The 27,645-nt window shown below is 46.3% G+C and overlaps 1 protein-coding gene across 2 annotated transcripts in view; it reads left to right on the forward strand.

Moving 5' to 3' along the window:
- Window positions 1-27,645, forward strand: part of ACOXL (acyl-CoA oxidase like) — a 372,099-nt gene that overhangs the window by 87,041 nt on the left and 257,413 nt on the right. For both annotated transcript variants that reach the window (XR_006059556.1, XM_042248150.1), the window contains exon 10: window positions 14,246-14,280. Coding sequence is in view for 1 of the 2 variants with exons in the window: in XM_042248150.1 (XP_042104084.1) it covers window positions 14,246-14,280 (35 nt within the window). In the remaining variant the exon portion in view is untranslated. The remainder of the gene's footprint in view (window positions 1-14,245; window positions 14,281-27,645) is intronic.

Here is a 27,645-nt window from a genome sequence, read left to right on the forward strand (position 1 = left end):
GGGTCTTTTGCAGTGAGTTACCTCTTCACATCAGATGGCCGAAGTATTGGAGCTTCAGCTTCAGCATCAGTCCTTCCAATGAATATTTAGGGTTGATGTCCTTTAGGATTGACTGGTTTGATCTCCTTGCAGTCCAAGGGATTCCCAAGAGTCTTCTCCAGCACTGCAGCTCAAAAGCATCAATTCTTTGGTGCTCAGCTTTCTTCAGTATATTAAGAGCAACATGTGGACACCAAAATAATTTGCACTTGCCTGAAAATGAGGAGAAATTCTCAGAAGTAAATCTACCAAACATGTATTAGGATTTGTATGCTGAAAATTATGCAATTATACACTGGCAATGGAAGAAATACAAGGTCTAAATGAGCTGAACCATATACCATGTTTATGGATTGGGTGACTCCACATGATAATACTGATGCCAGTTTTCTTCAAAATCAATATACGGGTTTAACGCAATTTCTATCAAAATTCCAGCAAAATTTTTTTCTGTTGAATATGCACAAGTTAGTCTAGAGTTTATATGGAAAGGCAAAGGAAGCAGAATAAACATTTTTTTTTTTAAAGAGTAAGGTAGATTGAGTCAGTCTACTCAATTTCAAGACATATAGTAATCAAGTCTAGTGGTTTTGGCAGAGAGATAGACAGATAGATCAATGGAACACCGTAGAGAGCCCAGAAATAAACCCCCATAAATATACCCAACTGATTCTTTGCAAAAGTGCAAAAGAAAATCAGTGGAAGGAATGATAGCCTTTTCAACAAATGAGTAACTGGACATTTATAAACCAACAGACAACCCCCCCCCACCTCAAATGTTAGCACAGGGAACTCTGCCCATACTCTGTGATAACCTGTATGAGAAAAGAATCTAAAAAAGGGTCAATACATGTGCAGGTGCAACTGAGCCACTTTGCAGTTCACGCGAAACCAGCGCAACATAGAAAGTCAGCTAGACGCCAATAAAATTAAAATCTAAAACCCGTCTCACACCTTGTACAAAAGTTAGCTCAAAAAAGATTATGGTTTTAAATGTAAGACATATTTCTATAACTTTCAGAAAAAATAGAAAATCTCTGGGCTCTAAGAGTATGCAAAGAGTTTTTAGAATAGACACCAAGGCATAGTCCCTTAAAGAAAGAGCTGATAGGTTCGACTTCATAAAAATAAATAACTTTTGCTTTGTAAAGACCTTGTTTGGAAGATAAGTTATAGACCGGGAGAAAATATTTGTAAACCACATATCTGACAAAGGAGTAATAAAGAGTTCTCAAAGCTCAACAGTGAAAAACAACGAATCCAAATAGAAAATGGGCAGATGTTTCACTGAGGAGGATCTGAAGTTGGCAGATAAACACATGAAAAGATGATGTTCAGCATTATTAGACATTTAGGGAAATGTAAATTGAAACCACAGTGGCTATCTAAATAATACCTATCAAGAATGGCTTAAACTTTTTAAAAAAGTGATAACACCAAAAAGCTAGTAAGGATGCAGAAGAACAGTATCATCCATACGTTTCTGGTGGGATTATAAAACAGGACAATCACTTGGGAAACTAGTTTGGCAGTTTCTTCTGAAACTATACTATCATATAATCCAGCAGTTGCACTCCTGGGCATTTATCCCAGAGAAATGAAAACTTAGATTCATGCAAATACACGAATGTCCGCTGTAGCTTCATGTATACTAGTTCCAGACTGAGGATGGCTCAGATGTCCTTTAACAGATGACTAGGCTGTGGTACACCCAGAGCCGTGGAATACTGCTCTGCAGTGAGGTGTGTAGCCAGCTGATCAGTCTCCAGAGAACGGTCCTGAACGAAAAGGCCTGAGCCCCACAGGTTGCATGGCTTCCATTTTAGTTACATTCTTGAAATGACAAAATTACAGGACTGGAGAACAGATCGATGGTTACCAGTGGCGTAACTGGGATGTGTGTGGGAAGAACGTGGTTGCATTTATACATGGGCAGCACAAGGTGACAGAGACATTCTGTGGCTGAACTGTACTGACCGATGTCACTGTGCTCACGGATGCTGCGTGAAGACTGGAGGTGATCGGTGTCACTGTGCTCACGGATGCTGCGTGAAGACTGGAGGTGACCGATGTCACCGTGCTCACGGATGCTGCGTGAAGACTGGAGGCTGACCGATGTCACTGTGCTCACGGATGCTGCGTGAAGACTGGAGGCTGACCGATGTCACCGTGCTCACGGATGCTGCGTGAAGACTGGAGGTGACCGATGTCACTGTGCTCACGGATGCTGCATGAAGACTGGAGGTGACCGATGTCACTGTGCTCACGGATGCTGCGTGAAGACTGGAGGTGATCAATGTCACTGTGCTCAAGGACACCGCGTGAAGACTGGAGGCTGACCGATGTCACTGTGCTCAAGGACACCGCGTGAAGACTGGAGGTGATTGATGTCACTGTGCTCAAGGACACCGCGTGAAGACTGGAGGTGATCGATGTCACTGTGCTCAAGGACACCGTGTGAAGACTGGAGGTGATCGATGTCACTGTGCTCATGGATGCTGCATGAAGACTGGAGGTGACCGATGTCACTGTGCTCACGGATGCTGCGTGAAGACTGGAGGTGACCGATGTCACTGTGCTCACGGACACTGTGTGAAGACTGGAGGTGATCAATGTCACTGTGCTCAAGGACACCGCGTGAAGACTGGAGGCTGACCGATGTCACCGTGCTCACGGATACTGCGTGAAGACTGGAGGTGATCGATGTCACTGTGCTCACAGATGCCGCGTGAAGACTGGAGGCTGACTGATGTCACTGTGCTCACAGATACTGCGTGAAGACTGGAGGTGATCGATGTCACTGTGCTCACAGATGCTGCATGAAGACTGGAGGCTGATCAATGTCACTGTGCTCACGGATGCCGCGTGAAGACTGGAGGCTGACTGATGTCACTGTGCTCACAGATACTGCGTGAAGACTGGAGGTGATCGATGTCACTGTGCTCACGGATGCTGCGTGAAGACTGGAGGTGACCGATGTCACTGTGCTCACGGATGCTGCGTGAAGACTGGAGGTGACCGGTGTCACTGTGCTCACGGATGCTGCGTGAAGACTGGAGGCAACTGGGCGAAGGGTACATGGGGCTTCCTCTATTATTTCTTTATATAATTTTGGATCCCTGCGTGTGAATCTACAATTATCGCATAATTCAGAATTTCCCTTAAAAAAATGTAATGTCTCTTTTTCTAGAGTGGATCTACTACACTTTTTAGAAAAATTTTTATTTTTTGGCCACACCACGAGGCATATGGGATCTTCGTTCCCTGGCCAAAGATCGAATCTGTGCCCCCTGCATTGAAAGCGTGGAGTCTTAACCGCTGGACCCTCAGGGAAGTCCCCTGCTGCACTTCTCTTGACAGTTCCTGTCATACTTCACGGAGGGCTTCACATTCGCTTGTATCCCATATGCCTGGGTGGAGGGCTTTTTGCCTGTTCTGTGAATTTTTTTTTTTTTTTGGTAAGAATTTGATTAGAGGAGAAAGAAGGTAAAAGCTGGAAGGAAGAAAAGTGGTTTTCTTTCTTTGAAACAGGTTCCTTAAAAGTACTTTTGTGTCTTACATTAAAAGGGAATTTCCTCTCCTGGAAGTTTCACTTTTGGGTCTGGTGAGGATCTGGGAGTCGGAGTGGGTCCATGAGCTGTTTTGGAGTCTCTGAGCTGCAGTGACAGGCTCTGAACGGCCTTTCATTTTCTTGTATTTAACAGGCCGAAATCCACCCCAGAATGCCCTAGAAACTCGTTACTGGTGCGCACAAGGGTGCCGCCTGTTCCCCTCCAGTCCTCACACATCTCCTCTTCTGTCTGTTCCTCCTGCCCTGGCCGACTCTGACTTCATAATCAAGCTTTCTCTTAAGTAGTGTTTGCCACCCAGAGTTCCAGAATTTTCCGGGTTAGGTGTTCCGTGATGTGAGCTGCACAGAGAATGCACGCTCACCGTCAAGCTGATTGCTTTTACGTGCAAGTTACGGTCTCTAGGAAAAGAGAGTGGTTTCTTCATGTTATCGGATAGCCAACCGTTCATATCAAGAGAAGTTAAGAAGCCAAAATCATCAATTATTTTGTTGGAAACCTAAAACCTTAAAAAAAAAAAAAGTAGGGTCACTGACAAGGTACAAGTGTCAGAAGAACTCCCTGGAGTGGATTAAGTGGTTCGTGAAGTGGTTTGGTAGCTGTTTGTCCGGCTCTAGGTCCCAGCCACACAAAGATGAGTAAGCGGTGACGTAGGTAGGTAGGTTACGCCCACCTGTTGCCAGTGACAAGGGTGACAGCTGGCCTCCTGGCGTCCTCACCACTGAGGCCATGAGAGTCCGCTCCCCTGTCTCCTGGGGAGGGGCTGCAGGGGGTGGCACCGAGGTTGGGGGCAGGGGCAGGTTCCTCGACCCATGACTCATGGGGCTCAGTCCCTGGAAGATGCCTGGCAGAAGGGGCCCAGGTGCTGTTGCTGGTGGGGGGAGATGGCAGGGAGCAACTCAAGACTCACAGATGTTTTTAATTTGTGCGAACTGGTGGACAAAGCAAGTCCTTGTGAAAACTCATCTCCAAGCTTTCCAAGCAGAGCTGTGTAACTTTCAGTCCAAAAAGATGCTGCCTGGCTCAGGTTCGTGGGGACTGCAGGGCGGAACAGCAATATCACCCGTCTTACCTTTTCACTCTGGTGGGGCTTAGCGGCTTAGAAACAACTTGTCTTCTTAGGTTGGTTAAAACAATCAACGCCTACGTTTTGATGTTGGTTCAATGTGAATTTCCATTGATTTAGCAAGTTGTCTTTTACATCAGGTGTTGAAAGTTTCAGATCTGAATTACTAGGTTTCTGACAAAGCTGGAAGGAGCCTTATGTTATATATATGTGTACGTATATGTATATATATATATATATATCCCCTTTTTAAAAACTTGAGTGGGACTTTAGCTTTTTTTTAGTTTTTTTTTTTTTTTTGGTTGTTGTTAATTTAAAAGGACAAGGGAGGGCTAACATTGTGAAATAAGCTCAATAATGGAAAGTGTGACGTCGTTTTTCTTCCTCCCCCTCTCTTGATGCCTCTCCGTCTTTTGATGGGAATGACCGAGAGAGGCACAGCTGGGGGAGGAGTGGGGCTGCAGCCTTGGAGCCTTGCCATGGGCCTCCATGAAGCCAGCCCTGAGCTTGTTTGTGGACAGCACAGAGTGGATCTCAGCAGGCTAAGGACACCTCTCCCTGCCGAGCGGGTGATCACCTGTGAGCACCAGGAGTTCTCATCTCCCCAGACATCACCCCGAGGCTGCCAGCTGGTGACTGTAATCGCTGAAGTTGACTGCAGGACATTAGCATGATATTAAGAGGGCATAAGGCAAGAGCAGTTTTCTTCCTGTGAGGTGTATCGTCATCATCATCACTATCGTCATAGTCACTAAGAATTCATGTGTGCCAAGCCTGTTGCTAAGTTCTTTCCACACATCACCTCATTCAGTTTCCTAACCTTGACCCCACCTGCCCAGCAGAGTTTCCGGTTCAGTGGGTGTGTCTGGGCCAAGGCCTGGGAATTTGCATTCGTCATGAGTTTGCAGGAGAAGCTGGCACTGCTGCTCCTCTTCTCTGAGATCTACAATAATCTGCCTGAAACAACCCCACGAAACAGGTAAAATTACTCCCGTTTCGGGGGCGTCCCAGGTGGCACTCCAGGTAAAGAATGTGCCTGCCAATGCAGGAGATGCATGTTTGACCCCTGGGTTGGAGTGATCCAGGGCGTGGCAACCCCCTTCCAGTACTCTTGCCTGGAGAATCCCATGGACAGAGGAGCCTGGTGGGCTACAGTCCATGGGGTCACAAAGAGTCAGGCACGATTTTATAATGAGGAAGCAGGCAAGAAAAGGCCAGGTACTGGACCCCCAAGCTCACTGTGACTGACCATGAGCATCAGTTGACCTACAGTAGTTAATTTTTCAGAGGAAGTAGTGAGTGACTAAGAGAGCCCTAGATGGACGTCCACGGCCAAGGACGGGTGGGCTGTGGCATGTGTGGTGGGGTTTCAGAGTCAGGAATGGAGGGGCAGGAAGTCTGGAGGTGATGCCTGCAGGAAAGACCAGCTGTGGACGGTGCTTCCTGGGGGCCTGGCCATCAGGAGGGGAGAACAGTGCTGGAAGGAAAGCCAGGTAAAGGGTGAAAGTGTCAGTTGCTCAGCGGTGTCTGACTCTTAGGTGACCCCGTGGACTGCAGCTCACCAGGCTCCTCTGTGCATGGAATTCTGCACGCAAGAGCACTGGAGCGGGTGGCCATTCCCTTCTCCAGGGGATCGTCCCGACCCAGAGATCGAACCTGGGCCGTCTGCATTGCAGGCAGATTCTTCGCCATCCGAGCCACCAGGGAAGCCCCCAGCCCAGTGGAATGCTTTTGGTGGATCTCTCCCTCCCTGCTCCCCGTCCACGGTGCTTGTGCACCGTGGCTCTGTTTTTGTGGGATTCTGTCCGTGTTATGGCCCTTGGTCTTCTCTTCATGCTCTCCTACCACCTTTCCCAGGAAAGGCGGAGGGAATCATTAAAAAAAATACAGGAGGAAAATAAACAACAGCCTTTTCTCTTGAGTTTATTTTGTGACATTATAAATTTTGGACTCTTGAAATTAAAAAATAAACTACAGGAAAATCACCCTGTATAGGAAAGGGAGGGAAGAGTCACGTGTAGTGGGAAGGCTTTTTCTAAGTTGGTCACAAACTTGTGAATTCAGATTGGAAGCTTGGAAAACCCGAGGAGAGGCTTGGCAGCACAGAAAGCTGGAAAGCAAGGTTGCGGATCAGTGGCCCCCTGGCCAAATTCCACGGACATGTTTTGTTTGGCTCCCGTAGTATTTGAAAAATAGTCAAATCAGTCTCAGACGTAGGAGTTTTCATAATGAAACGCTTGGTGTCCAGCTTCGTTTTTGAGGAGCAGGGAGCGCTGTTGTACAATCTGTGGCTGGTCGGTGGTGGACCTTGTGAAGGGACTTGACTCCTGATCACAGCCTGCCCCTAGTCTAGAGGGTTCTGGATTCACCCGGGGAGGAGCAGCACTCACCAGCAGGGTGACTTGGAGGCTTGCGCTTACTGGGCTCCTCCTCCTCACCTGCCCCGGCAGCCTGTGTGCGAGAGCACATTCTGAACACGGAGCCCAGTGGAGTCCTAGCAACACAGGACCCCGCGGGCCGGCGCGCGTTAGGGAGGAGGTGAAAGTGAAAGTGTTAGTCGCTCAGTCACGCCGATTCTGGGCGACCCCCTGGACTGCAGCCCGCCAGGCTCCTCTGTCCATGAGATTCTCCAGGCGAGAGTCCTGGAGTGGGCTGCCATTGCCTTCTCCAGGGCATCTTCCCAGCCCAGGAACTGAACCAGATCTCCTGCGCTGCAGGCAGATTCTGCACTGACTGAGCTGCTGAGAAGAGGTGCTTGGTGACAGTCTGTGTACCTGTAAGGGAAGTTCCCTGTGGCCTTCTTCTCAGATGGTGCCGGCTACTTCTTTCCTTTAAAATTGTTTCCAAAAATGGATTAAAAAAATGTGTGTTCTAAAATTATGATTATTTTATAAAGTCCGCACAGTGCAAGTGGTGCTTTCTAGGGCATATCTGGCTACAGCTGGGGCACTTCTGGGTGTTTTATGGCAAATTATTCTCAGATTACCTTTTAATGCAGGAAGGCCTGCCAGTTGTCTGAGCTCCCTGGGTCATATAGAAAACCCCTGGCCTTGATACAAAACAGCTGCCTGGCTCAGGTGCTCCAAAAAAGGAGTGTTTTGGGGGCTGAAGCAGCAGGAAAAAGGTTTTTGTTGTTGGTGGAGATCTGGGGGGGAAAAAAAGTTAAACGACTCTTTCCTGGCCATTGAAAGGTGATTGAATTTTGGTATTAGCAAATTGTGGAAATCGCGAAAGAAGTACTGGAGAAGGAAATGGCAACCCACTCCAATCTTCTTGCCTGGAGAATTCCATGGACAGAGGAGCCCGGTGGGCTACAGTCCATGGGGTTGCAAAGAGTCCGACACGATGGAGCAACTAAACCATGAGGAAAGAAGTACTCTGAATGCGAGTCTGTTAAGTGTTCCCTGGTAATACCCACAGGATGTCCTGAGGAGGAGGGTGTTCTCCAGGGCAGGGGGCTGCACAGAACTCCAATGACCTCTGTGTCCCGGAGCCTCAGCCCAGGCGGAGCTGGGTCAGGGGCTGACCCTGGGGCCTCCTTCCCCTCCAACCCCAGGGCCCCCGCTGAGATCAGCCACAAAAGGGTCAATTGTCTGAGCGTCCCTTTGTCTCAGAGGCTCTAGGGGCCTCTCCAGATGCTAGAGTGTCTGTGTGTGTGTGTGTGAGGCCGTGTGCACAGCTGTAGAAATGTGTGTCTGTGTGCATATGTCCTGGTGCGTGCAAACATTAGGCTTCCCAGGTGGCTCAGTGGTAAAGAACCTGCTTGCCAATGCAGGAGACTCAGGTTCGATCCCTGGGTCAGAAAGATCCCCTGGAGAAAAGAATGGCTACCACTCCAGTATTCTTGCCTGGAGAATCCCATGGATGGAGGAGCCTGGCAGGCTATAGTCCATGGTGTCACAAAGAGCAACACGATTGAGCAACTAACAGTTTAATTTCACTTTCACTTTACACAGCTCACTGGCCTTGTTTGCCTGCTCCACATGGGGGTTTCATGGCAAGGCCCATAGAACTTTCTACGCTGTTCCAGCACCTTCTCAGGACTGCCTAATCAGATGCAGTGCATTCTATGTGGCATTTAACACAGGTTTCCAGAAGGACTGTGCAGTGGCCTGTTCTCATCCACCCCCCCATCAGTAGCTCTGGGACCTTCATACAGGTTCCAGTCATCCTATTTCCTAGTGCACCTTTTTAAAAACTTATTTATTTGGTTATGCTGGGCTTAATTGCAGCCTGTGGGATCAGGTTCCCTGGCCAGGGATCGAGCTGGCCCCCTGCACTGGGAACACGAATCTTCGTTGCTGGGCCCCCAGAGGAGCCTCTGAGCGCATCTTCAAAGACCTGCGGTGTTCTGTGGCTGGTCTGTATGATTCCAAGACTCACTGTTTCTTTCTTAGCAAAAGTGTTCTTTGAAATGACTGTAGGGACCTTCCTGGTAGTCCAGTGGTTAAGACTCCATGTTTCCAATGCAGGCGGGGGTGGAGGGTCTGAACCCTGGTTGGGGAACTAAGATCCTGCATGCTGGGTGGCGTGGCCAAAAAGAAGAGAATGTATCCACATGTAACTGAATCACTCTGCTGTACAGCAGAACTTAATGTTGGAAATCAACTGCACTTCAATAAAATAAAATTAAAAAAGTATATTTATAAAAAAAAGACTGTAAACCACATTTGATTCAGAAGCCAGGAAAAGACTAATAAAAACGTTAAATTGAAATTCACCACCATGAAGGATTTAACTCCCAGCCCCTTTTAACCAACACAGCTGTCATGTAAGAACTTTTTCTGCTTCTTTATTATTCTTGTCCTCCCCAGTCCTGTTTCCTCACCCTGCTCTAGATAGGGCTTATCTTTTAACTGTGGAAAAGCTACCAATTAAACAGTACTCCAAAGCTTATCAAAATATTCAGGCAGTCACATTATCTTATCATTAGCCTAACTGGAAGCCAGAACTTTTTCACCCCAGGAAATGTGAAGCTACCCAGCATGTGAAGTTGGTAACTGGCTCATCCTGACCTTTTGGGGGCTGCAGTTTCTACTTGTATTTTGTTCCCCCAATACCTTCTTCCTTGTTCTTTAAATTCTTGATGGTCCCTCAGGCGTCTTCCTTTTCTGTTTGTTAAAATCTCAAAGAAGATGCCCTCCTGGCTGAGGTGAGAGTCCATTCAGGTGAGGGGTGTGTGAACTCAATGTTATGTCTTCACTTTTAGATATGCTTTTGGTAACATGAAGCCTTACTGTCACTGGTTCCATATTTCCAGGGCAATCAGTGGTACCAGCTAGCTGAACGATTCTGGAGCTGAGCTATTCCCAGAGTAGCTAGGGGATTCTGCAGTAAACAGAGCTGGCTAGAAGCACTGGGCTTTTGTAGCCCTAAACTTTCTCCTGACTCTTCCTCTTCCTGGCTCTTCCCCACCCCATCCACCCTCCCACTTCCCCAGGTACCCTCCTGTCGTCTTGTAGCACCCAAGAGAGCACCTCAAAAGTCACCTCCCCACCCCTACTTCTGTGACAGCTGACATCAAGGGAACTGTCAGTGATATGTTTGGGGATGTCACGTCCAACTTAGGCAGACTTTTTTCTTTTGCCAGAAATGATATTATAGCTGGCGCTTTGGTTTTTAACTGCCATTGGGATTCTTAGTCATGTAGTAATTCAGCCATAAGTGGGTAAATGAGACTTCCATAGGCATGATTAGGGCTGAGCACTGTGTATTTTACACGATGGAAGGGGAATGCTGAGATGCTCAGTCGTGTCCGACTCTTTGCAACCCCGTGGACTGTAGCCCACCAGGCTCCTCTGCCTGTGGGATTTCCCAGGCAAGAACGCTGGAGTGGGGTGCCACTTCCTTCTCAGAGGATCTTCCCGGCCCAGGGACGGAACCTGCGTCTTCTGTGGCTGCTGCGTTACAGGCAGATTCTTTATCACTAGGGCCACCTGGGAAGCCATGATGAAACAAAGTTCCAAAAACTAAAGTTAAAAAAACTTCACAATTAAACTTTGAAATGTGATGACATTTTCCCCCAGGGAGTATTGCCTATAAATGGTGGTATTGCTTATTTATAGAGTTTTCCCCATCCATCCCTAGTGGCTCAGATGGTAAAGAGTCTGCCTACAATACAGGAAATCAGGGTTCGATCCCTGGATCAGGAAGATCCCCTGGAGAAGGAAATGGCAACCCACTCCAGTATTCTTGCCTGGAAAATCCCATGGAAGAGGCTGGCGGGCTACAGTCCAGGGGGTTGCAAAGAGTCGGACACGACTGAGCACCAAGCATACGCACCACCTCGTCCGTCAGTAGGCACACGTGTGGGCATACACCCAGAGAGACACGTAGAAAAGCTGCTTTGTCCTTACGATAACCCGGTGACAACGTTGTTAAGTGGCCCACACCACTTAACTTCAACCACTGGTTGAAGCCCACACCGTATGGTTCGACCCCTAGTGGTGCTTGAGAGGTTTCCCTGGCACCCCTACAAGGTAGGGAGGAAATCACCCTGTCACCTGGAGTCTCCGCTTGTGGTTGTGCCCGGCATCATGCACACTTTCTCTTGATGTCACGTGTGTATCACAGGTGCAATTTCCTTGCAGTCTTCAGAGCTGCCTTGCTGACCTTGAGCTGACAGGCTTGCTGTGAAGTCTGTGCTGACACCCTGCCCAGTGAGCCCCTGGCCCAGGTCGTCACCCCCCTGGTGTGGGGGCAGTCAGGGGAACCTTCCAGGACCCAGGTTTGGCCATGCTTTCCCAATGTGAGCCTCAGAATCAGCTGCACTCTGCCATCCCATCCTTTCGTGGCTTTGTCTCAGAGCTGAAAGAACCCTGTTTTGCTCTTGGAAACAGACAGTACAGTGGTGGTTGCCAGAGGCTGCAGGGTGGGGGTAAGTGGAAAGTGCTGGTCAAAGGGGACAGACTTGCAGTTCTAAGATGAGTAAGTTCTGAGCCTCTCATGTACAGTGGGGTGACTGTAGTTAACAATACTGTATTGTACAGTTGAAAGTGGCTAAGAGAGCAGATATTAAGTGTTTTCACTGAAAAAAGAAATAAAAAGTTACTGTGAGGAAATGAATATGTTAAAGTGATAATGCACAGTAACCATTTTGCAACGTATATTTATATATTTAAAGTCATCACTTTCCATAGATACACTTTCACTTGTCAATTATACCTCGTAGGAAACAAAAAATAAACATTAAAACATTTTTTAAAAGGGCGGTTAAGAGCCCTGTGTAGAAGTCTTTCCTGATAAGAGACACCTTCTGTCTAATCCACAGTGGAATATTGTAGCCTCCTTAAGACCCTTTCAAAATACAATTATTATTTTCACAGAACTAGAACAAATAATTTCAAGATTTGTATGGAAATACAAAAAACCTCGAATAGCCAAAGCAATCTTGAGAAAGAAGAATGGAACGGGAGGAATCAACTTGCCTGACTTCAGGCTCTACTACAAAGCCACAGTCATCAAGACAGTATGGTACTGGCACAAAGACAGACATATAGATCAATGGAACAAAATAGAAAGCCCAGAGATAAATCCACACACATATGGACACCTTATCTTTGACAAAGGAGGCAAGAATATACAATGGAGTAAAGACAATCTCTTTAACAAGTGGTGCTGGGAAAACTGGTCAACCACTTGTAAAAGAATGAAACTAGATCACTTTCTAACACCGTACACAAAAATAAACTCAAAATGGATTAAAGATCTAAATGTAAGATCAGAAACTATAAAACTCCTAGAGGAGAACATAGGCAAAACACTCTCAGAAATAAATCACAGCAGGATCCTCTATGATCCACCTCCCAGAATTCTGGAAATAAAAGCAAAAATAAACAAATGGGATCTAATTAAAATTAAAAGCTTCTGCACAACAAAGGAAACTATAAGCAAGGTGAAAAGACAGCCTTCTGAATGGGAGAAAATAATAGCAAATGAAGCAACTGACAAACAACTAATCTCAAAAATATACAAGCAACTTATGCAGCTCAACTCCAGAAAAATAAACGACCCAATCAAAAAATGGGCCAAAAACTAAATAGACATTTCTCCAAAGAAGACATACGGATGGCTAACAAACACATGAAAAGATGCTCAACATCACTCATTATTAGAGAAATGCAAATCAAAACCACAATGAGGTACCACTTCACACCAGTCAGAATGGCTGCGATCCAAAAATCTGCAAGCAATAAATGCTGGAGAGGGTGTGGAGAAAAGGGAACCCTCCTACACTGTTGGTGGGAATGCAAACTAGTACAGCCACTATGGAGAACAGTGTGGAGATTCCTTAAAAAATTGCAAATAGAACTACCTTATGACCCAGCAATCCCACTTCTGGGCATACACACCGAGGAAACCAGAATTGAAAGAGACACATGTACCCCAATGTTCATCGCAGCACTGTTTATAATAGCCAGGACATGGAAACAACCTAGATGTCCATCAGCAGATGAATGGATAAGAAAGCTATGGTACATATACACAATGGAGTATTACTCAGCCGTTAAAAAGAATTCATTTGAATCAGTTCTGATGAGATGGATGAAACTGGAGCCAATTATACAGAGTGAAGTAAGCCAGAAAGAAAAACATCAATACAGTATACTAACACATATATATGGAATTTAGGAAGATGGCAATGATGACCCTGTATGCAAGACAGGAAAAAAGACACAGATGTGTATAACGGACTTTTGGACTCAGAGGGAGAGGGAGAGGGTGGGATGATTTGGGAGAATGGGAATTCTAACATGTATACTATCATGTAAGAATTGAATCGCCAGTCCATGTCTGACGTAGGGTGCAGCATGCTTGGGGCTGGTGCATGGGGATGACCCAGAGAGATGTTGTGGGGAGGGAGGTGGGAGGGGGGGTCATGTTTGGGAACGCATGTAAGAATTAAAGATTTTAAAATTAAAAAAAAAAAAGAAATAAAAATACCAATGTGTAGAGATCCAAAAAAAAAAAATACAATTATTTTTAAGAACTAAGTTGAAACTAAAGGTCAGTCATTAAAATGTGTTATTAAAAATAACAAAAGTACAAGTGAGATATCAATGGGCTGTCTATAAAATAAAATTGTTTTGGTTTCAGTTTTGTAGCACAAAACACTGATTGAGAAGCAATCCACATCATTCCTGAGTTTCTTTTTTCGGTTTTTGCCTGATTCGTATGTCCCTTGAGTGACAGCTCTTAAAGGTTTGGGCTTGGGAGTCAGAAGTCGGTATTTAGTTTCTCTTGTTCTTTGCTTATATTTGCTCTTGTCAGAGCTGCCCCCGCCTAATGATGTCACCAGCGCTCATGCATTTTATCTTAAAATGAGTACATGCTTGTATTTGTATTTTTGTTTTCAACATTGCCAGGGTGCTGTGGAAAGTTAAAGTTAACACAAGATTAGAAAAAGTAAAATTATTCAAAAACAGCAACAAAAGCATGTTATTATGAAGCATTAGCAGGAGGGTGTTTTAAGAAATGTTTTAAAAACTGGCCATGTTAAGTTAGTTTTCTTGTGAATTCAGCGTATGCTTGGTATTATTTAATACGTATTCCTCTCTTTTTTAAATTGCAGCTTGGGCTGACGATAGCCATTCGCTATAGCCACAGGTAGGTAAAGTTACATCTTTTTCTTTTAAAGAGTATCCTTCTTGATTTATAGCTTTTGGTTTGCTTGAGTCTGCCTGTTTCTGAGCTTAATTTTGTTGGCTGCTTTACCCACAATGTCAGTAGCATAGCAGTTAGATGAAATTGATCTAGTTGCTGATTGGTGAGAGTTTATCACTATTTGGAGGAGTAAGATTTTTATGTGAAAGTGGTGGTAGATAGGTCATTTCTTTCAAAACCAAAAGTGTAACGCTCTAGGGCTGGGATACAGAGGTGACTTCTGGTAGTGGACTCTAAGGGTGAGAACTGGAGACAGGGGTTCCTGGATGAGAGATGAGGCCAGAAAGCCAGGTGAGGGCTTGTTAATGAGGTCCTTGCCCCTCAGTGCGGAGCTCGCTGACTCCTGCCTTGGGTCCATCTGAAAATGAATCAGAGTCCCTCTTTTTGTTTTGTTTTGTGATTCTGCCTTTGTCTCAGCTTGCATCATGTTTATCAAAAATGTTTGTTTCTTATACGTGTATTAACCTTTCCCCTTTGCATGCATCAAAATGGATTAAGATGCTTAATTAATAGAGGCAATAAGCACATCCCTATTGCTACTCACATGACAGGCCAGTCCATTGAGACCAGTTGTTGGGCATGGAACAGTGACTTTATTCAAAGTCAGCAGACTGCCAAGATGGTGGACTGGTGTCCCAAAGAATCATTTACCCTGGTTAGAATTCAGTCTTTAATACTAAAAGGAGCCCAGGGCTGGAGGGTGGTGGTGGCTGGTTTTTACAAGCCTCTTGATGCTGGAATCCTTTGTTCTTGCAGCTGTCCATGTAGGTCAGGGCACAATGTTCCTGTAAACCTCCAAGACAAACCGGTATTCTCTGTTCTGCAACTTTTTATCTCTATAGGAATGGAAAAGTGTTATACCTTTAAAGGTCAGAGCCTTAAAAAAGGGCTACCCTGTATATTTCAGGTTATAAGCAACATTCTTTTAATGATTAACTTGTAGCAAAAGCAGCAGGATACAAAAGTTAAAGAAACAGATCCAGTATGGAGTCAAATTTGCTCTTCCCTATCACATCTTCATGGGGTTGGAGGTTAAAGCTGCACAACCTGCCTCCTGTCCCATTGCCTCTGTCCTGTCTCTGGGGCCAGTGGGCGCAGAAGGGACCAGCCTTCCCTCCCAGATGCCTGCAGGTCACCATGTTGCCTGGTGATGTCTCTTCGGCTCCTCCAGCAACCTGGCTCTGTTACCCGCCTCTGCCCTCTGGAGGGGGAGGGTGATGAAGGGAGTGGGTTTCTGGTTGAATCCTTTCTTTGAAAATCCCACTCTCTTATTTAGAGTACTTGAAACTTCTGTCCTTTTGTTGATCACTTTTTTAATGTGTGTAAATTATATCTAAGATAGATTTTGCCATTTTATTTATATATTTATTTACTTATTGAAGTGTGCTTAATTTACAGTGCTAATTTCAAAGTGTACAGCAAATTGGCTCAGTTGTATATACATATGTTTATATAGTTCTTTTTCAGATTCTTTTCCACTAAAGATTATTACAAGATACTGAGTATACTTCCTTGTGCTATACAGTAGGACCTTGTTGGCTATCTTTTATGTATAGTAGTTTGTATCTGCCGATGCCACGTTCTTAATTTATCCCTTCCCTGCTTTGGTAACCACAAGTTTGTTTTCTATGTTTGAGTCTGTTTTGCAAATACATTCATTTTTTTGTACGGGAGTACAAATATCTCTTTGAAACTTTGCTTTCTGTTGTTTTGGGTGGAATTGGTGGGTCCTTTGGTAATTTTATTTTTAGACTGTTGAAGAGCTGCTATACTGTTTTCCTGCTTACTACTTTTGATTTTTTTTACATTTTTTGTTTTTATCTTTTTAATTGAAGTGTAGTTGCTGTACAATATTATGTAAGTTATGGGTGTACAAAATAGTGATTCATAATTTTTAAAGGTTATACTCCATTTATAGTTATTACAAAATATTGGCTGTATTCCTTGTGTTGTATAGTATATCCTTGTAGTTTATCCTATTTTCAATTTAATTTTTATTTTATTTTATAGTTTGACAATGTCATGTTAGTTTCCAGAGTACAGCAAAGTGATCCAGCTATATGTGCACATATATTCATGGGGTTGTAGCTTGGGTCTGTACAGTTCTTGGTCACTGCAAGAGCTCATAGTTGCTACTGAGAAATGATTTCCATTTCTCTTGTTGCGTTGGCCCAGAACCCAGATGACAGAATTGAGGTTTTCCTTGGTCTTTCTTGTGTGGATAGGGATATTTTGGGAAACAAGGTTTGGGACTTTAGGTTCTAACACCAGGTCTCTTTCCAGGATTCTAACAGGAGAGCCATATGGGGGCTTCCCATGTGGCTCACTGGAAAAGAAGCCACCTGCTAATGCAGGAGACATGGGTTCCCTCCCTGGGTTGAGAAGATCTCCCTGGCGTGGGAAATGGCAACCCACTCCAGTATTCTTGCCTGAAAAATTCCATGGACAGAGGAGCCTGGCAGGCTACAGTCCTTGGGGTCCCAAAGACTTGGACATGGCTGGGAGGCTGATCACACACAAACACAACAGGAGAGCCAGGGCCGAGCGAGGTGGAAGAGAAATCCCAGCAGACAACCTCAGTGGATGGGGGTGAGCTAGAGGGGAGAGAGGAGGCAGAGTTCCCAGAGGCTGCTTTTGGGAGGACGTTCCTCAGTATGAAGAGGAACAGGCTGGGGGGCTATAAAGGATTTGAGTGTGGGAGGGGAAGGGCCCGCTAAGATCCGATAACCCTGTGAGCGGGCAGAACCTCTTAGGCTGATGCAGACACACGGGGGCAGAGCTGCCTGGAGCCAGAGGGGCTCTTGTGTGGTAAGGAAGGGGCTTGAGGCTCAAAGGATGCTGGTTTTGTTTCCATGCATCTGCGCTGGTGCCTCGGCTCTCAAATCTCTCTTGTTATTAATACCATGCACAGTGTTCAGAGTTAGGACCCCTCAACCCTACCCCCAGCTCTACGCTAATACACGCACACCCTAACCATCCCCACTTCTGCCCCAGGCACCGCTCAGCTTCAAACTCCTGCTACACCTGTTACTCTAGACCTGTGTGTGTGGTAGAGGAGTGTGAGCGTGTCCCTGTGTGTGTGTGTGTGTGTGTGTGTGAGATGTGGTGTAGGATAGAGGACTAGGGAGCTAGGAGGGTGGAAAGTGACCTCATCATATTCCTTCCGTATAATGTCCCGAGCAAGGAGGAGCATCAGCTGTGACTGACCGTGCCTTTGACGGCAGATCCGGCGCTCACTTCATTTATTGCCATGGCATTTTAGTTTATTTGTGTAAAGTCATGTCATTTTCACAGAGTGGAAAATTGTGTCTTGCTGTTCATTCCCCACTGTTTGGCTTGAGGTTTTTCGGGTGGAATCCACACGGTGGTGACAGCTGGGTAACCCCCAGAAGTGCCCTTTGCAGATAACAGCTCAGGGGCCCCGCCACCCACACAGTGGGGGAAACTGTTCCCCCACTGTGTGGGTGTTTTGTTTTTTCTTTTCCTACAAGATTGTAAGAGAGTTTAGATGTTCTTCCTGCCTGTCACAGGGCAGCAACCTGAGGACGCCTGCTGCCTCCTGACGGGAACCCCTGGGCCAGGGTGAAGCAGGGCACCTGCCCGCCTTTGGCTCTCGTCCTCTGACACGATGGCGAGGTCACGTGCACCAGCTACAGGAGGTTTTGCACGTGGCTCTCGTGACCATATTTCTGAGAAAGGCTCATGAAGACACGGTATGAGGGCAGCAAAGTGACCCCCGGCAGAACTGTTTTGTTTTGTTTTAATATTTTCTCGTTTTTAAATAAATGAGGAAGGGTGGCTGGATCTAGAGACGATTATACGAAGTGAAGTCAGTCAGGCAAAGACAAATACTGTATGATATCACTTCATTGTGGACTCTCAGATATGATACAAATGAACCCATTTACAAAACAGAAGCAGATTCACAGACATAGACAACAGACTTGTTACCAAGGGGACAAGGGAGTACGCGAGGGATAAACGAGGAGCTTGGGGTTAGCGGAGGCAAACTGCTGTGCGTGAAATAGATGGGCAACAAGCTTCTACTGATAGCACAGGAGAGCTGTATTCAATATCCGGTAATAAACTATAATAGGAATATGAAGAAGAATGTATACATACCAGAAACCAAGCCAACATCGGAAACCAACCGCTACTTCAATATAAAGAAATAAATGAGGAAGAAAGGGAAGTTTTCACTTGTCTTGTTTTAGTTAAATGGAAAGCCACAGAGTTTTGACTTTTAGATGAAGACTAAAGGTGTATCGTAGGGCTGCCCTGGTGGCTCAGTGGTAAAGAATACGCCCGCAGGGCAGGAGACATGGGTTCCACCCCTGGCTCGGGAAGACCCCCTGGAGAAAGAAATGACAACACTCTCCTGTATGCTTTCCTGGGAAGTCCCATGCGCAGGGGAGCCTGCTGGACCTGCAGTCCATGGGGTCACAAAGAGGCAAACACGACTTAGACACTAAACCGCTTCCAAAGGTGTATCGTTTTCACAGCTGACTTCTTTCTGTCAATTTCTTTGATAGAATCAGTACCCCATTCAGGCCTGTGCTCTAAGCCTAATCTTAGAGTTGAAGGTACCAACCCGCTAAAAGGCTCTGAGATCCCCTGAGGGCTGGCGAGGGCGGGGAGAATGGGAGACTTGACTGTGATTAGTCCCAGGGAAGTGGCTGAGTTGACAGCTTGATCAGTTCAGAGCTGGACTAAGGTGGGCGCGGCCTCTCACAGAAAAGGCCAGACCCCCTGATTATAGGTTGTTCTGAGACTGCCTCCAGGTACTGGTTTTGAATGAGCCCAGGGGGAAGTGGGCCGAGCAGGAAGTGAAGGAGACCTGTACTTTTGTGTTCTGACTTAGATTAGAAGACGAGTTTGAAGTTCGTAGATGAAGCAGAATGGTTATTGAATGGACAGCCTGCGTCCGTGAACAGATGAAATTGTCATCTTGAGATGCGAAGGGAGGAGAGGACCGAAGCAGGGCCATCAGGCCCCCCGGACGTTGATTTCAAACACCTAGCGACTCCCATCTGGAGCTGGTTTGATCTCATGGAGACGCTTATTCTCCGCATTCTGTGAAAATAAACAGAGATGGCTTTCTGGCCTTTTTTCCCTTCCAGGGAATAGTTGTTCCTGTCACTCGGGCTCTCTGGCCGACTGTTCCATTTGTCTGGTTTTCAGACTTCACACTGAGGCTCCAACTAGATTTATACTTAAGGTTGCCAAGAAATTTATCCAGACCCCATGGTATTCTCCTAAAAGCAACGCCGTCTTTTGGAAGGTTGCATTCTTTTTTAAAAAAACTAATTTATTTATTTTAACTGGAGGACAGTTACTTTACAGAACTGTGATGGTTTCTGCCATACATCAACATAAATCGCAATAGGTACACACACATTTCCCCTCATCCTGAAACCTGCTCCCTGTGTGGTCCCAGAGCTCCAGCCGCTTTAGCTTCCTTCTTGAGACAAACTTAGCACAAAAGATTGCCCCCTGAAGAGCAGCATATGAATATTCACAGGGTGTCTGAGTTAGATGCTCTGAGTGAGGATGCTGGGGGCTGGGGTTGTACAGCTGAACTCGGCAGGGGGTTGTGGATGTACCTGGTGAGAGGTAGATGCGTTTCAAGGTCCAGGGGAGTAAGGAGTAGATGCGTGTTCCTCTCCATCCCCACGCTGTTTAAAAATTGAAATATAGTTGATTTGCAATGTTGTGTTAGTTTGTGGTGTACAGCAAAGTGACTGTGCACCAGAATGCACACACACACACACACACATACCACACACACACACACCCCACACACACACACACGCACACCACACACACACACACACCACACACACACACACACACACCACACACACACACACACGCACACCACACACACACACACACCACACACACACACACACACACCACACACACACACACACATACTTTTTTCAGATTCTTTTCCATTATAGGTTATTACAGGATATTGAATATAGTTCCCTGTGCTATGCAGCGCTTCCTTGTTGTTTATCTATTTTATGTATCTGCTAATCCCAAACTCATAGTTTATCCTTCTCTCACCCCTCTTTCCCTATGGTAACCATAAATTTGTTTTCTATGTCTGGAGTCTGTTTCTGTTTTGTAAATAAGTCCATGTGTATCATTCTTTTAAGATTCTGCATATAGGTGGTATCATGTGATATTTGCGCCTCTCTGTCTGACTTACTGCACTTAGTGTGACCGTCTCTGGGTCCACCCATGTTGCTGCAAATAGCATGGTTTCATTGCTTTCTAAATGGTTGAGTAGTGTTCTATTTCTGTGCTTCCCTGAGGGCTTAGTCAGTAAAGAGTCCACCTGCAATGCAGAAGACCTGGGTTTGATCCCTCGGTCAGGAAGATCTCCTGGAGAAAGGAATGGCAACCCACTCCAGTATTCTTGCCTGGAGAATCCCATGGACCAAGGAGCCTGGCGGGCGATAGTCCTGGGGTTGCAAAGAGTCAAACACAACTGAGTGACTAACACACACAGTATCCCAATGTGTGTGTATATATATACACCTCATCTTCTTTATCTATTCCGCTGTCAGAGGACACTTAGATTGCTTCTGTGTCTCGTTTATTGTCAGTGAACCCTGGGGTACATGTATCTTTTCAAATTATAGATTTCGTCTTTTCCAAATATATGCCCAGGAGTGGGATTGCTAGGTCATACGGTAACTCTGTTTTAGCTTTTTTTGAGAAACCTCCACACTGTTCTACATAAGGCTGTGCTGATTTGCATTCCCACCAACAGTGTTGGGGGGTTCCCTTTTCTTCACACCCTCTCTAGCATCTATATTCTATAAACTTTTGGATGATGGCCATTCTGACTGGTGTGAGGGAATGCCTCACTGTAGTTTCTATTTGCATTTCTCTCATCATTAGCAATATTGAGCATCTTTCCATGTGCCTCTTGGCCATCTGTATGTCTTCTTGGGAGAAATGTCTATTTAGATCTTCTGCTCAGTTTTTGATTCTCCATCCCCTTTTAATCTCTTGTCTGGTATCTCCAGCTGGTGCTTTTGTCTTTTAGGGATCTTCTGGTCTAGGATCCTGGCCATTTCCCTAGTCAAACGTACTCATCACATATCTGTTGCCACCTCCACAAAATGACCTCTAGGGGAATCTTTTGCCTGCCATCCAAAAGATCTTTCTCAAATACAGATCTGTAATGCCCTTCCCACTCAGGAACTTCCATGGGCTTGCTTATGTGGAATAGCATAAGGAATCCCCTGACCCTTAGCAGGGGATTCCAGACCTCATCCCCAGCCTCTGTCTCCTGCCACTTTGCCACTGTGAGCTTCCTGCCTCCTTCACCCCTTGCTCTGGCATCTTCCTTTGAAGAATTAACTTTCTTCGTGTCCAGCATCAGTGAACTCCTATGCACCCTCCAAGGGCCCCTTCTGTGTTATCTCCTCTTCACCGATTTGTCAAGGAGCCATATTCCTTCCTGTGGTAGGTCTCAGGGCTGCTTCTCAGAGCTTTTCCTTTTTGTGTCTTTTCCTTCCTGTCTCAGGCAGCAGGCTGGAGAGGCAGATTACCTTCTTCTTCCTCACAGCACGTGCCCCTCCAGATCAGAATGTGTGTGCTCCACAGCCCAGCCCTCACAGCCGAGGCCATTTGGCAAAACCATTTTGTGTGAGTGGTCTGGGAGGCACTGGTTGGTCTCTGAAAGATAACCACTGTTTTATTTTCAAGAAGATAAGGCACCCAACTCAATTTGACCAATGCAGCTCAAGTGAAAATGTAGAAACACTAACAAATGGGACTTCCCTGGTGGTCCACTGGTTAAGAATCCGCCTTCCAATGCAGGAGACGTGGGTTCAGTCCCCGGTCGGGAAACTTAAGATCCCACGTGCCGCAGGGCTACTGAGCCCATTGGCCACAGCTACATAGCCCATGCACTCTAGGACCTGCACACCACAATTGGAAAGAATCCCACATGCTATTACCAAGACCTGGCACAGCCAAAAACAAATAAATAGAAGCGTAAGCATAAATGTTTTGGGTAATGATAAGCTCATTCCAAAGTGACAGTTCAAAAATTTACATATCAAGGCAAAAGACTTAGAATAGCCAAAGCAATTTTGCCAAGAAACAGAGCTGGAAAAGTTGTACTTCCTAACTTCAGGACTTATCCTAAAGCTACAGTTGTTAAGATAGCATGGTATTGGTGAAAGACAGGTATATAGGTCAATGGAAGACAGTAACATCTACAGGTAGACCCACACATAAATGATCAGCCGATTGGCACAAAAGCGCCAAGGTAACCCAACAAAGAAAGAAAAATCAAAACCTCAAAGTCTCAGCCTGTTCCTTACAACTTGTATAACAACGAGCAAAAGTGGGTCATGAGCCTAAAGTAAAAGCAATAAGTAAAAACTTTATAGAAGAAGACATAGTAGGAAAACCTTGTGACCTCGGGCCAGGCAAAGGTTGCTTCAGACACGAAAAGCATAAAGTATAAGAGTTGGTAAAATGGATTTTATCAAAGTTAAAAACATCTGTGCTGTGAAAAACCACTGCTACGAAACGAAAAGACAGAAAAACAAACCAGAAGAAAATATTTTCAAAACACTTATCTGATCAAGGACTTGCATCCAGAATACACGTAGAACTCTCACAAGTGTTTGACAGCAAAGCAATTTAATAAGTGGGCAGAAATTCTGGAACTGGTATACTTGACCCCAGCAGAGCTGCAGATGGCCAGTCAGCCTATGAAGAGCAGTTCAGCATCATTAGTCATTAAGGAAATGCAAATTAAGGACATGAGACGCCATTATGCATATATCAGAATGGCTTAAATAGAAACAGGCACAATGAAACACAAAACGCAGAAACCCTGATGATGTGAAAGTGCTGATGAGGACTTGGAGAAGCAGCAGCTCTCATCCTTTGCTAGCGGGAAGGAAAATGGTGTGGCAGTTTTGGAAGTCTCTGCGGTAGTTTCTCGCAGTTAGTTGCTCAGTCATGTCCGCCTGTTTGGGACTCCAGCCCGCCAGGCTCCTCTGTCTGTGGAATTCTCCAGGCAAGAATACTGGAGTGGGTTGCCATTTCCTCCTCCAGGGGATCTTCCTGACCCAGGGATCGAACCTGGGTGTCCTGCATTGGCAGGCACATTCTTTACCGTCTGAGCCACCTGGGAAACAGTAACAATTACCTTACTGTATGACCCAGTGACTCTACTCCCAGATTGGACTGAGACAAGAGAAATGAAAACATTTACCCACACCAAGACTTATAAGCACATGTCCACAGCATCTCTATTCACAGTAGCCCCAAATAGAAAACAGTCCTTACTGTCCTTCACCCAGGAAGTTGGATAAACAAACCTCTATGTCCCATATTTCACTGGCACATCTGTACCTGAAATATGACTCAGGAGTAAAAAGGCACCCTGTGGAATGAAAGAAGCCAGATTCAAAAGCACAAACTGTATGATTCCATTTGTATAGCATTCTGAAAAAGGGAGAACTGTAGGGAAGAAAGGGCTTCTGAGGTGGCTCAGAGGTAAAGAATCCACCTGCCAGTGCAGGAGATGTGGGTTCAATCCCTGGGTCAGGAAGATCCCCTGGAGAAGGAAATGGCAGCCCACTCCAGTATTCTTGCCTGGGAAATCCCATGGACAGAGGAGCCTGGTGGGCTGCAGTCCTTGGGGTTGCAAAGAGTTGGACATGATTGGGCGACTGAGCGTGTACACACACACACACACACACACACACACACACACAGGGAAGAAAACAGGTCAGTGGTTGTGATGGTTGAGGGTGGGGTTGAGAAGGTGACCTGAGGGGCTTTTGGCAGGGGAGGTAGACATGATATTCTAAATTTTGGTGGCAGTTGCAAGACTGTACATGTTTGTCAAACCTCAGAACTATTTCCGTCGAAATAGACAAAGCAAACTGTAGAGGGGTTAGAATGACCGAATTCATGCATCACACAAGGTATTGTTAGAGTATTGAAACATCAACTTGTTTAAAAACTTCCTGTTGTTTTTGAACAGAAGCTGCTTCAGTTTCAGCAAAATTTAATTCAGCTGAGAAAAAACTAAAACTAAGAAAAAAGCACCAGCCTTAACAACTTTCAGAACAGTGATCAGAGACTCAAAAGACACACCTTGGAGGCAACAAAAGAGGAATCTTTCAAGAAATGCTGCATCACCAACCAACTTGAATGAAACAGAGAATCCTGTGTTGAGGAACATGGAAAACAATAAGTCCAGGATAAAAACTAAATTTAGTACAGGTAGATTTTATGAAGAAGCTTTTAGGACTATGCAGACTAATTTTCTTAACTTAAGTTTTCCTCATGTGATATATGATAAAAAGTCTGTATCTAAGTAAATATAATGTTTTCAGTGGAAAAAAAAAAAAGCCATAGAACTGTAACACCGAGAATGTGTGAATTTCACGTTGAACTAGAGAGTCAAAGTTGGAGAGAGCCCGGGCCGCTCTAAGCACTGAGATCACCGAGTCTGAGGCCGCAGGGACAGTCCTGGTTCCACGCGCTTCGGGCTGCTGTCTCAGGGGCTCTGCCTTTGGATTTAGGCTATGTTTTGTGTGCTCAAAATGAGGCATCCATTCCCTTATTTTGTTCCCTTCACCATCTACAGTAAGGAGAGTGGACACCTCTAATGAGATGCAGTTTAACTGGCTGGTCTTTTAAAGCTGTTTCACAGATGTGGTCAGGACTTCAAAATGTTTTAAAAATTTATTGTTTGACTGCCTTGCATCTTCATTGCTTTGCAAAGGTTTTCTCTAGTTACGGCGAGCAGGGGCCACTCTTCATGGCGGTGTGCAGGCTTGACATTACTGTGGCTTCTCCTGTTGTGGAGTATGGGGTCTAGGGCATGTGGGCTTGAGTAGTTGAGGCACCTAGGCTCCAGAGCGCAGGCTCAGTAGTTTTGGGGCACGGGCTTAGTTGCTGCATGGCATGTGGGATCTTCCTGGATCAGGGAATGAACCCACGTCTCCTGCTCTGGCAGGCGGATTCCTATCCACTGCACCACCAGACACGTCCCTGAGGGCCTTTTAGATCCGAAGGTGCTGGATGGAGTGAGATCCTCTCAGTGGGGCGGCTCAGCAAGAGGCAATTTGATTTGACCTCATTCTTCACCCACAAGGCTGCTGCCAGGGCAGGGAGCGCTGGAGGGGCCACCAGGGTTTAGTGCTCGCTCTCCATCCCCGGGCCCTCTGGCCACTAAGGGATGCTGGGATGACACGCTGGGCTGGGCTGGCTCCCTCCATCGCGGAACAGAGGCCCCAGTGCAGGTGCCTGGGGTTGTGTTCCGAGAGGCACTGCCCACCTCATCCATCTGCAAAACTCCTTGGCTGAGACCTGGGGTCCAGGCTGCAGCGGCTTCTAGATCTTGCCGGTGAGAAAGTAGTGAGAAGACCGCTCTGTATTCCACCCCCAGCTGCTCGGGCGAGTGTGGCAGGGGTCACCCTAACTCCCACTTGGTAGACTGCTCCAGATGGTGGGCAGGGCACCTGGCACCCAGTGAATGGGGCACCCTCTTCACAGAGAACTGAGCTGGATAAAGTCCACCAGCGGGATTTTCATCATTCTTAGAGAAACAGTTGCTCTGCCCAGCTTGAAGCTACTGAGCAGGCCAGTGCTTATGACAGCTCCGATGCCTGAGGGGACATGCAGGGTCTTCTATGTATTCCTTTGATCAGTGCCCTAATGCCCTGGTCCAGCGGGTCGTGGGGCAGTGGGCGTGCATCACCCATTTGATGGGAGCAGCGTTTGCTAAGGCACTGTTAGTATTTCCATTAAGTGGGACGGGGCCTGGGGTTCTCTGTTCAGGCTGACGCCTTGAGGAGAGTGGCACACCCGAGGCTTCTCTGTGGCTTGACCTGCAAGCTGGACTGAAGGTTCTACACACCTTTATCCTCAAGGGTGTTCTCAAGTTTCTTTTTTTCTTTTTTTTCTTTCTTGTTAATATTTGTTAGCTTAACCCTATTTCTTTCTCCTTTTTAGATAACCTGTTTATTTTATTTTGGGGTCTTCATCGCTACCCATAGGCTTTTCTCCGGTGGCAGGGAGCAGCAGCTCCTCTTCGTTGTGTTGCGGGGGCTTCTCCTTGTAGGGACTTTTCTTGTTGCGGAGCACAGGCTCCAGGTACGCGGGCTTCAGTAGCTAGGGCTCCTGGGTCCAGTGGTAAAGAACCTGCCTGCCAATGCAGGGGACAAAAGAGACATGGGCTCCATCCCTGAGTTGGGAAGATTGCCTGAAGGAGGGGATGGCAACCCACTCCGGTATTCTTGCTTTGAGAATCCCACGGACAGAGGAGCCCGGTGGGCTACAGTCAGTAGGGTCCTAAAGAGTTGGACGTGACTGAAGTGACTTAGCACACAGGGGTTTTAGAGCAGGAGCTCAGTAGTTGTGGCACAGGGCCTTACTATCACCAGAGCTTTTAGGATCTTCAGACCAGGGATCGAACCTGTGTCCCCAGCATTGGCAGACGGATTCCTATCCACTGTGCCACCAGGGAAGGTCCTGTTTCTCAAGCTTTAATGCAGTTTGATTGGCGAAAGGTAATCCTGAGACTGTTAGGCTAGCCACAGAAATTCTAGGTTCACCTCTGAGTCATCAAGATACCTTGTTTATGAAGCTGTTGTGTGTGAATGACATTTTGGCCTCTTCTGTGACTCAGACTGCGTGGACATCAAAAATTCTGCAGACTTAAATTGCACAGGGGAATGGGCCTCCAGGGCACCTGGGGTTCCTCCTGAAGGGGATCCTCCTGCGTGCCATCTGCTGTGGGCCCAGTGCAAGAGGAATTGTGCCAAGGCAGCTTTTTTTTTTGTCTTCCTGATGTGTCTTACCACTTGACCGTGTTTCCTGCTGAGGCTGGTAGGGCGTCAAGTGCCATGCAGAGAAGTGAGGATGTGAATTTATGTCCCCCCATCCTTTAGAAGGTAGACGGGACTACTGCTCGAAGTGGCTCGCTCTGTTATGCCAGACAGTCTCTACCTCCCGGGAGCCCCTGGGGGGTGGAGGTGGTGATGGGAGCTCGAGGCATGGAAGGAGCTTCATGTCCTCGTGTGGAGGTCGCCTGATGGCCACGGCGTTTCTCGTCTGGAGAGCAAACTGCTGTCTCATCCTCACCCCCATCCGTGTTGGTCTCCCACTTTGTAGCACATGTGTGGTTATTTATTTACACCCCAAGACCAGTGGTTTTACACTGGGGTGATTTTACTTCCCAGGGATATCTGGTGATGTTTTCGGTTGATCCAGGAAGGAGGTGGGGTACCACTGGCATCCATGGCCAAG

This window comes from Ovis aries, chromosome 3 (assembly GCF_016772045.2).
Source record: "Ovis aries strain OAR_USU_Benz2616 breed Rambouillet chromosome 3, ARS-UI_Ramb_v3.0, whole genome shotgun sequence".
Lineage (NCBI taxonomy): Eukaryota > Metazoa > Chordata > Mammalia > Artiodactyla > Bovidae > Ovis > Ovis aries.